This window comes from Hyposmocoma kahamanoa, unplaced genomic scaffold (genome assembly GCF_003589595.1).
Source record: "Hyposmocoma kahamanoa isolate Upper Pololo Valley unplaced genomic scaffold, ASM358959v1 88, whole genome shotgun sequence".
Taxonomy (NCBI): domain Eukaryota; kingdom Metazoa; phylum Arthropoda; class Insecta; order Lepidoptera; family Cosmopterigidae; genus Hyposmocoma; species Hyposmocoma kahamanoa.
In genome coordinates this window covers 13874967-13886796 of record NW_020654466.1, presented here as the reverse complement: position 1 = coordinate 13886796, position 11830 = coordinate 13874967, and the positions used below count along the sequence as shown (strand labels likewise).

The following is an 11830-nucleotide window of genomic DNA, read 5'->3' as shown; positions in this document are numbered from 1 at the left end:
ATCTGCCGTTATTGCTTGACCAGATCGGAGAAAACTATAGTGAATAACACCATGCTGAGACCACCAAACAGTTACCATTACCTTTTTATTGGTAAGTTTTGCTTTAGGACACTGTTGTGGCATTTGACCTGGGGTCAGCCATTGCATTTTTCTTTTCCGGTTATCATAAAGAATCCACTTTTCATCACATGTTACAATTCGATCCAATATTCCTTCATTTCTGTACCGGTTCAACAAGGCAACACAAGTTTCAATACGCGTTTCTTTCTGCAGATCAGTCAAATCATGAGGCACCCATTTTTCGTATTTTTTTATTTTATTGATTTGACGCAAGTGAGTCAATATTGTGGGTAAGGTAACGTTAAACCATGCCGCTAATTCCTGGGTAGTTTGACTAGGATCGGCTTCCACTATCTCTCTTAATTCATCGTTATTCACCTGTGTGGGCGGTCTTCCTCGTGGCTCGTTCTTTAAGTCGAAATTTCCATCACGAAAGCGTTTAAACCAAATCGCACGGTGCGTTCATTAGTAGACCCCTCTCCAAACGCAGCATTGATATTGCGGGCTGTTTCTGCCGCGTTAGTTCCGCGTCGGAACTCGTATTCAAAAATCACTCGAATTTTCGCAGTATCCATCTTTCTTGTCTAAATTGAATAACAAAAACAATTGAAAGTCGATATTCAAATGTTTCAAATTAAAAAAAAAAATCACAGAAACCATTTGAAAAAAGTTTCATTCGAAAACCTCAAACCATGAAGATTCTATGAAAATTCAAAGAACCTATTGCAATAAAACGGCAATTTCATACTTTAACCCCTAATATTTAAGCGACTCGCTCTAATAGACCGCCGGTTCTCCCTTAAATACACAAACTTTAGCAGTTACTTGCACAGATTATCTCGTATTTCTGGGTACTCGAACTACACGACTATTCCATTTATGTGTGCGCTCGGATCCGCTTTCCGATGTTCTAACTTCAGAGTGTCACTTCGATTTGTATGATTTTACAATATGCACCTGGGGACTAGCGCTAGGGACTAGATTTCCAATTGACAATCGAATTAAATTCTCTAAGATTGACTCTCCGTGTAACAACGTCGCAATTGTAAAAATGCACAAAATTAATAAATATGACATAACCATTTTAAAGTATATTTACTACGGAAACAAGGACGTTGTATGTAGTTTTTACAACGTGGCGCCAGATTTGTTGTAGCATTAGAACAAAATTGAAATTGAATTATAAAAAAAATCGACTTCAAAGTTCGTGGAATTACATATGTTTGAAATCATTTACCGGAAAGTTCGCGAAACCAGATTCATCCCCAAGTTTCCCACTCATACAGATGTAATATTATCTTCGAATTTAAGCGGGACCAATAGCCCTCACTATTGGTCCCGCTTAATATACAGTCTTTCCAAGAAAAAATAATGGTCAAAATCGATTCATAAATTTGTCGCGTAACATACATACAAAATAAAAATGAAAAAAAAAAACAGTTTAATTGAGAACTTCTTCTTTTTTTGAAGTCGGTTAAAACTACAAATACTTTATTTTGTTCTGAAAATTTCCAAACTGTACGCTTGTGCGATATGACATGTAATCCTAACTTACCTGACTTATAAATTATAATTTAAAATGGACATTTATACATTATACATTTAACGTTCATAAGGCTCATTTTGGCTCTTATCAGTATTAATTTATTTCCTCATCATCAACTCATTTATACGTCCCACTGATGGGCACGGTCCTCCTCTCAGGCGGTAGTTCAGGTCATAGTCCGCCACGCTGGCGCAATGCGCGATATGGGGACTTCATACGTTTTTCGATGGTTGCGAACCTTCTTCGATGTGCAGGTTTCATCACAATGTTTTCCTTCACCGAAAAGGTACAATGGGGAAATTTGAGAGGTGCGACATTTACTTTAAACTCCTTATTTGCCTGGGTGTCAACTAATTTCCGTTGACTTTTAATTTCATTACAAGTTTCAGAAAGTAAATAACGCCGTCGTTTAAACCACCAAAAATGACCACCATAAAGTGCACATATTTCAAATTCATAGTGAAAACTAAGTGCCAAAAGCTTTCTATGACTTTATAATGAATATTCTTTTTTTGCAAATAAGCCTCGGTATCTTGCTAATTAGCAAAAACGTGGAACAAAGGAAGTCTATCAAGAATAAAATTCACAATGTTAATACCATCAACGTTTTTGTTGGTTATACGAGTGCCGTGCTCAGTATAAAATGTATGCTAATCGGACATTTGCATATGACTGGAAAAAATCACTGGGCCATTAAAGAGTGTTGCCATAGAACTTGGAAAGGATTGGAGAGGGTAAAGGACAGTTAGAGGGACCGAAGAGGTGCCATTAAAGGTTTAAGACCTTCCTTCACCCGTCGTTTGTCATGCAAATAGAGAGTGAATAATTTATAGAAGATTCATCCCCCAGTATAACGACGATCCGCATGATAAGGGCCAACCAAAAAGCCGCCCTGCGTGACTCCTATTATACAGCAAATAAATGTGATATTATTACAATTATAAAGGGGAGATTTCCGATTTAATATTCCTCAACATTTTGGTACAATCCTAATATATTATATCACTGATTGCCGCTAGATCACTGTTGAATATTTACGTTACAATTTTGCTAAAATAATAAATAATGTTATTTGAATTTAATATCGGGACTTAATCATGTATACTAGTTGATGCTTACTACTTACTACTTCGGGTAGTGTAATAATGTACCATACTAATTTTCCTAGTTTTATCGGTTCTCCTTACAAACTGTAATCGCCTATTTCATTCCCTTTAAGATAGGAGTGAAAATTTAACAGACAGACGAGAGTTACTTTTGCATTTAGAATATTGGTTTGGAAATATAATTTATTTATACTATACATATACACAGTGTGTTGTTTCTGAACTGGGACAGTATGGAGAAAACCGAAACCATAGGAGGTACAGGAAACCTTTCTTAGGAATCATTAAATCTTTTTTTGTGAAAATAAGTTAGGCATAGTAAATTTATTGGTCTAGTGTGAGTTATCCCTAAAAATTAGTAGATTTTTATTCCCCCCCATTTTTCCCCTATTTCCCATTCCCCATTTTTTCTTCCAATACAATGACATGATTCTTACATGAGACTGAATCGATCAGCACTAAAAAAAATAATTAAAATAACACTATTATATACATATACATCATACACGATTAAGTCCCAATATTAAATTGAAATAATGTTTGATAACCGTGTTATATTAGTCTACTGTAAATTCGTACATAGAGTTTGTGTGGTCGCTATTGACGAAAATCTAATTTGCTCAATCGATTATTAATTTTAATTTTATTATGTGCAGTAACTGGCGAACTGTTAGAATTTGTTTGGCTGCATAGTGTTAAAACTTAACATTGTGATATGTTAATTTCGTGCTATCTAACTGGACACAATTTGCGGGAACTCACAAAGAACGAAAATTTTTAGACTTACTCAAAAGAAGAAAAATATCGCCCAACAAACCAAGCACGTATTCAAGTAACGACCAATGTAAATATTTCAACTTTCATACAAGGACTAAACTGGAAAATTCCAATTCTAGCCGGCTACTTGCGACATTGCATTCATAAAGCTGTGGTTTTTGCCCCGGGATATAAATAAGTGGACACACTGTCCGCTTACAGAATCCACACTCTTGGATCTCTACTCTGTATTAAAAGTGGAAACGTTATCTTTAACAATGTTCTATCCATTACGTAAAACACAAGGGCCCTTTGTATTGTTGTCTATTCGGAACCACCAATAACTTTGCAATTGCAAGTTTTTTGCGCAAACTAAAGATATACAGAATCCAAGAACTCGTTATTTATTCTAAATCTTTTTGTTCTAGTTTTTCAGCATTCCTGTTTCGTAATATGAAAATTTTTCTGCGTATAATTTTTCGTTTTTTTTGCTCTCATTTCGTTCGTGGTCGCATGTGTAAAGAGCTTGAAAAATGTGAGGCTAAATACGAGGATTTAAGTTAATACTATAGATAGAGGCAACTGCTAGTTTTGTTGCAAAAATTTAAATAATGTTCCATCCAACTTCTAATTCAGCTTTCAATTTTCACGCTATTAGCGACTTATTAAGTGAGTTTTACCTAGTTTCATCTCTAATATATTCGACGATAAAATACTTATTACAATTGTCATTGTTATAGAAGCCTACGCCTCCTTATGGTAACTTTCAGGGCCATCTGCTAATTGCTACTAGACTAAGTTGGTAGCATACGTATTTATGTACCTACTTACAAACTTAAGCTTTACAAATGAGAAATCCGGTTAGTTAGTTGTTAAACATGAAACTCGCACTAACTCCGTCTTGCTCTCTAGCGCTTTGAGTGCCCAAGTATGTAATAACAGCTCTCTATGAAACGTAAGCGCCTGAACTATGCGCCAACCTGAAAACTTTCATATTTCTGAGATTATTATGAGTTGTTACATTTTTATGTGGTAAGTTGCGTTTTATGTATTTATATCTCGTTCACTAGTCACAACCACAACAGTCATGTATACACGGAAACACTCAATATAAGTTCTATAGGTTAAGGTTTATGTAAAGGTATCATACTACCCTCCTATTGTGTAGACAAATAAAAAACCAACAGTCAAAGCAATGTGCAGATCGTGTAGACTCTTTTTTGTATGATACCAAATTATAGGAACATATCATACTTTAAAGCAAAGATCTGAGTGGCATTGCTACCGCACTCGTCACTCAGAATCATAAGTTGACAAGTCCCATGTGTCGGTAAATTCATCATCACCCTCACCCTTCATAACCGTAACGCAGTAATAGTCACATTGCTGCTTGGCGGCAGAAATTGGTAAGGTATGTACTTCCCTGGACGAATTCTTTCACAAGGAGCATTACTTTTACTAAAGACCTACTGATATTCTAATCTTAATTATAGACAAATGAAACAAAGCTAGGAAATATTAATAAATATCGGAGAAATAGATTTACTTAATATTATACTTCTTATTTGTTAATTAGTTAGTATCTGTGATGCTTTGTTCTTTTTTCCTTCTATAAAGAAGTAAAACTAAAAACCAGTTTTTGTTAAATTGTTGATGGAAAACAGAACAAGTTCGATTCTATCTTTAGATTCATATTACAAATAAGAAAAAAAAAGAAAAGAATGTTAATAAATTGTTAATACAATAATGAAAAAAATAGAAAAGAATCAGATCTCATATCATTTGAAGGTTCTCAATATCATTGCAAAACCACAGTTATCAATCGGTTCATTTATCAGAATGATATAAAGCTACGCCTTTTCGATAATAACTGTGGAAATAAATGGTAAAAAATTTAATTTTGTGAGAGCGTTATAATATTAAACTTTACTGCCTAAATAATAAAAACGGGAATCGAGCCGAATTTCAATGACAATGAACGAGATAGCTAACTAACACCCATAATACACGAGTAACACATACGCAGCACACACGTATAAGAACCGGAGTGAAGTCAGTAACAGAACGTTATTAAAATAGTTAGCTGTCACTAGGTCAGTGGCGAGGTTATGTGCTTCAACACAACTCAAAACAAGTGAAAAATTTCAACTTTTATTACAGCATTTATTACGCAATTCGTAAGACTGATAGTAGTTTCAAATAATCAGTGTTTTTTTGTTTATACGCAAGTGTAAATGTAAGGAAAGTGTCACATACAAAGTGCGCAATTAGAGACTTATACAAATAGACTCGTCGAAAATAACAAGTAAACAACTGATAACGCCTACTATTCCAGTGCTACTTTATCAAATAAACGAGTGAAATTGTTTAACATGGTTGTGTCACTGACGAGATTTTCGACTGTTTTAACGAGTGTGTGCAAAAATAACTCTAATTTGAGGGCGTTGTCGACAACATGCTCCAGAAAAACTAAAATAAATTTCAACTGGGAAGATCCACTGAATCTAGATTCGCAATTATACGACGACGAAAAAGCAATTCGTGATACGTTTAGGGCTTACTGTAACGAGAAACTATTGCCAAGAATTATCGAAGCGAACAGAAACGAAATTTTCAACAAAGAAATTTATAAAGAGTTGGGGGAATTAGGTGCATTAGGAGCTACCATTAAAGGTTACGGATGTGCCGGTTTGAATTACGTCACGTATGGACTACTGACAAGAGAATTGGATGGTGTAGACTCGGCTTACAGATCAGCTATGAGCGTGCAAAGCAGTTTAGCTATGGGTGCTATTTATATGTATGGAAGTGAAGAACAAAAGCAAAAATACCTTCCGAAAATGGCCAAAGGGGAGTTAGTCGGTTGTTTTGGATTGACTGAACCAAACTTCGGCAGTGATGCAGGAGGAATGATCACAAAAGCAAAATACGATTCGAAATCTAAAACTTATGTACTCAGAGGAGCCAAAACGTGGATTACTAATTCACCCATTGCTGATGTACTTGTAGTTTGGGCGAAAGACGATGAGGAAAAAATTAGAGGATTTATCGTCGACAGGTCACAAGTCAAAAAAGGTCTGGACACGCCCAAAATCAATGGAAAGTTTTCTTTGCGAGCGTCGGCGACGGGTATGATATTGCTTGACGAAGTGGCTATATCGGAGGAGAATTTATTGCCAAACGTAGTAGGTCTGAAGGGGCCGTTCGGATGTCTCAATAACGCGCGGTATGGAATCGCTTGGGGCGCTCTTGGGGCCGCTGAAACATGTTTGCGGATCGCCCGTCAGTACACATTAGATAGGATTCAATTTGGAAGGCCTCTCGCCGCTAACCAGCTAATACAGAAGAAGTTGGCTGATATGGCGACTGAGATAGCTATAGGGTACCAGGCAGCGTTGGCTGTCGGTCGTCTAAAGGATAAAGATAAGGTAGCTCCAGAAATGGTGTCTTTGATTAAGAGAAACAATTGCGGCAAGGCTTTGGAAATCGCAAGGGCAGCTAGGGACATACTTGGCGGCAATGGCGTCTCAGACGAGTACCATGTGATAAGGCACGTAATGAACTTGGAGGCCGTTAATACTTACGAAGGAACTCACGATATTCACGCACTGATATTGGGTAGGGCGATTACCGGCATACCAGCATTTTCCTAGTAACATGTACCTACAAGTGTAAGTATGTACATGTGTTCGTTGTACCTTAGAAGGAAAAATTTGTATAAAAAAATAGATATGTCTTTGGAAATATAAAGTAATTTTCATCTTAGAAGGAAATTGCTGTATATTACTAAATTGACATTAATTAATATGTATTTTGTTGTACTTTATTAAATGTTAACGAAATTATGCCGTCTTTAAAAAAAATCTTTTATTGTCGTTCCAAAATAAAATATGAGAGCCGAATTTAATGTATAAAGCAAAATTGAGAGTTTACTGCTTTAGATTTATTTACCCCTCTGAAGAACATTGTAAGAAAAGTCATAAATTGCAACAAAAAAGATTTCGGTTGGAGGCGCCGGGTATCGATCCCGGTACCTCTCGCATGCTAAGCGAGCGCTCTACCATCTGAGCTACGCCCCCGATGTTCAAACGCTTCGAAATTAATGACTGGAAGCGGTTACCAGTTTTGTTAGTCTTACTTACTTGTAAAAGTCTGTAACTGTTCTTATATCCTATAGATCGTAATGCTGTAATTTAATGTGCTTATATTTATTGCCGTTATGTTTATTTGTCTATAAACGTCTATAATTCGGTCGGTTTTACGTCAGCTTGCTCTAGTTAGGATCTACCTAGTTTTGACTTAATTCACAAATGCTTAACTATTTTCAGTTTTTTTTTTTGGAATGTAATCACATACTTAACTAATTAATACTTTCCAGTGATCATTAAATATTCTCACAGACTACGACTTAATAAATTAATAAATAGGTGTCTAATTTTATATTATTATTATTAACAGTATTATTATAAAATTATTAATCATGGAACTATCTCCATGGCCGAACGGTTACTATGCTGGTTTGCCATGCTGAGGTCGCGGGTTCGATTCCTGGGCCGGGAGAAATATTTGTATGGCCTCGTGAGTTTGGGTGTGATTTGTTGTTGCTTATGTGTGTCAGGGTGATACGGTGTTTCCTTATTGCGGGGCTATAAGTATGTGCGGTAAAAAAATCATGAACACGATATTAGCGGTTATTTCGTGGCAAAGTCGATCGAGAATACTACCACTACTACAATTGAGCACTGCAAAATCAATGCCTTAATTACATTTTGTTTAAAATATTGCTTTTTTTTAACTATAGCAATCATGTCACACCCTAAACCAATTCTCTGCGACGGCACGTTGGCACATTGCCGTGTAAACGGGCAGTTTTGTCACAGAGCACCTACTAAAATATCGCTTTATGCGAGCGACGATCGTTCTTATTGTTTATTAGGCATAGTAATAAGGGGTTGCATGGAAATTGTATTTAATATGGGGAAATGGAATCGTCTATCCTTTGGATTGTTTGCGTAGGGTGTTCGAACGGCGCTGTGGTGAGTGGAGATAAAATGATTCGTAGGCATTGTTATTGCCAGATATTTTATACGTTATTTTTTGTTTGGAAAAAGTCTCTCTGAGTTATATTGTTATTTGCTTATAATCTTGAAGCAATGCATGCTTATTGCTAGCTGCAATTTGATATTTCTAAAACAATCGGCACTTTGATGAGGTAAATTAAAATGTTTTACCTTATTCAATACAAACAGTGGGTGTGCTTTTTTATAACATAAATGACGGCACGAACAAGTCGTGCGTCTTATGGTGAACAACGCGCCTGTTCTTAACAGTTACTGTAACACTCAGAACTTTAAATTGCAAAGATCTGATGTGCACTGCCACTGCGCCCATCACACTGAGACATAAGTTGACAAGGCCAATGCACCTGTAATTTCACCAGCACCCTTGCCCTTCAAAACCGGAACACAGTAATGCTGACATTACTGTTTGGCGGCAGAAATAGGTAAGCTGGCAGTACTACCTTGGACGAACTCTTGCACAAGGAGCTCTATTGCTGCTAAATGATATTGGTCGATAAAACCACTAAAACAACATACTTATATTATGATTTATTTTCGTTAGATATAACGATATTTGATATAATTTAAAAGGACATAATCACTCATGGGATATAATTAATTAGTGGTACAATTACAAAAGGTACATTTCCATACCTTCAGTATAATAAATATTAGATATAATGACTGACTAATATAATGAATTAATGGTATAAATGTTACGAGTATAATATATTAAAATAATGTATATTATACCATCGGTATATTAATATGTTTACATGTTTTTAGTAGCAGCCTTGTGGAAGAGTTCGTCCAAGGAAGTACCTGTCACATTACCTATTTCTGCCACCAAACAGTAATGTGTGCATTATTGTGTTTCGGTTTTGAAGGGTAAGGGTGCTAGTAAAATTATAGGCACATGAGACTTATCAACTTATGTCTCAAGGTGACGGCCGCAGTGGCAGTGCCCTTCAGATCTTTGCAATGTAAAGCTCTTTGTGGCACTATAACTGTAACTGTCACTAAGTACCGTAACCAAACAACATAGATATGAATTAATTATATCCGTGGAGCGTTATTTCGTCCAAAAATATACCAATCGTTGTTATATCGAATGAACCGCACCCACAGGCAGTATTGTATGAGGAAAATCCGTGCGTAAAAACGGTGGTGGAAAATATAGAATGTGGATGGTAAACGTCTCGTGTCTCTTTCTGTCTTTGTGGTATTGGAATCTATTTTAAGCAATTAAGCCAGTGTAGTGAGCAATTTCATCTTCAAATTTCCTCGTCCCTAAATTATAAGGGATTCAATTTTCAATTAAGAAACTCATCATGTCGTCATACGCAGTTCTCAATTTCACCTACGCAAAATAATAAAGGAAGATATTAAGTATCGGTTCCCGCAAAACGTTAAAGTAAAATGGTTTTGTACTTAATGTCATAAGGAGCTTTATTTGTATGCTTATTATCTTGAAAGCGTTAATGGTGTATTAAACGAATTACCAGATAATAAGAAGTTAGGGTGGGGCAATATTTTTTTCAGTTTTCAATCTTAAAAAAATACTTTATTTCAATATTAGGAATTTGGAATACTACGCTTTAAAGGATCTACTATGAATATATAAATCATTATTATTATCAAATAGGTACTTCTAGCTATTTTGCAGTAATATATAGTGTTTTATCTTAACTCCAAAAAACGCTTTATTTCAATATACGATGAAATACCACGCTTAAAGGATCTATTATCATAATAAAGCATAGTTGTTATCAAATAGGTACTAACTTCTATCTTTATCTCTATATCTCATCTCTGCTGTTTTGCAGTAATACATCGTGTCTTAACTCCAAAAACACTTTGTTTTAAGAATTAGAAGTTGAGATACTACCCTTGGATTTGAATTATTTTTAAATAGGTGTTTAAATTTTATTGAATTTATATTCAATTTTTTTTTAATTACTCCACCAGTTTTTTATAATTTTTAATACAAATATTGAACAATAAGAAAAAAATCTTTCGATCCGGCCGGATTCGAACCGACGTCTTCTAGCATACCGTGCCAGACGTTATACCAACTTTTCTTCTTTCTGATCTTTGTATTAATGATTATAACAAACTAGTAGGTATTTAAATCTAGCTATTTTGCATTGATACAAACACTTTATTTCGGAAGGCGAAGGTGGAATTAAATCGTGCAATTCCATTGCGTACTCTCCGCAATATATCGTGTAGAATATATTCTGTATAAATATATACTTGGATTAATAAATATAAAGGTAATTAATAGTGCTTTTTTCACTATGCATTTACCAGCATCCTTCATTTATGTCGCATCACCAACAAAAACGATAATTGCAAAATAACACGGTACATAATCTCTCTCAATTATGAAACCAAAATAATCTTTGTTTCGCGCCACAAACGAATTCCTCCACAAACGCCAGCTATAACAAACCTGAATCTCGCAGCTTGTTATTTAAATTATTTATTTTATTAATAGGATGAAGCGACAGAGAAAAAGCGGTTTGCTCCAAACACTGGCTGGGTTGGTTTTGTGGTCATAGCCGCGTGTCCTTTTTGTTTTTAAAAAGGTGTTTTCACCTTTGACTTTACTTCGGACTTTTTTGCTATTGGAGGGAAGTTCAATTTGCTATTAAATTTCTAGCAGGCGCTATATATATGAATAAAGTAGATTATTATGAAAGGATCAATACATTAGTCTGATAGTCTTTTTTATAAGAAAAGCGACCTCAAAAGCTAGTGGAATTACATAAATTTGTCAAGTTTTAATGAAATCGTTTAACGGAAAGTTGGTAAACCGGATTCATCCCTTAATTTACCACTCTTACAGACTTCTAGTGAGATACCCCCTTTCTAATAAAAAAGAATGATCGAAATCGGTACACAAATAGTACAAAAAGTAATCGCGTAACATACACATAAAACAAAAAAAAATACAATCGAACCTCCTACTTTTTTTTAAGTCGGACGAAAAACATTTAAAAGGATTTAATGTGGGTACGATTTTCGATCGTTATTAGTTAACAAAACTGATAATTTTCACCTTGTGATCGTATTCATGATAACAAAACATTATTTTCATTTTGAAAAAAGAATATATTTTCCCATGTGCGAGTATGTGAGTGAATCAGTTTTTATGAGATACTCTCTATAGTCACTAATACACATACGTCAGCCCATAAAACTAAATCCCACAGGTTAGATTTTGAAAAGGGTTATTTTTTACCCTCTATTATAGGTATCGACATAATACCCTACGATTATCAAACGTTGTTGCTATT

At 35.1% G+C, this 11830-nt stretch overlaps 1 protein-coding gene and 1 non-coding gene across 2 annotated transcripts; one reads left to right on the top strand and one right to left on the bottom strand.

The window, feature by feature from the left end:
* Positions 1 to 5781: 5781 nt before the first annotated feature.
* LOC113235761 (glutaryl-CoA dehydrogenase, mitochondrial) lies at positions 5782 to 7338 on the top strand. Its single transcript, XM_026471650.1, has one exon. It carries the CDS (start codon positions 5841 to 5843, stop codon positions 7119 to 7121), a length of 1281 nt encoding a protein of 426 aa, XP_026327435.1. The 5' UTR covers positions 5782 to 5840; the 3' UTR covers positions 7122 to 7338.
* A 136-nt stretch (positions 7339 to 7474) lies between these two features.
* Positions 7475 to 7547, bottom strand: Trnaa-agc. The gene has a single exon. It is a non-coding gene; the product is annotated as a tRNA-Ala (tRNA).
* Positions 7548 to 11830: the final 4283 nt, after the last annotated feature.

What these genes read in the sequence shown, in the direction of transcription:
- LOC113235761 (XM_026471650.1), top strand. Translation starts at nt 5,841, where the DNA reads ATGGTTGTGTCACTGACGAGATTTTCGACTGTTTTAACGAGTGTGTGC.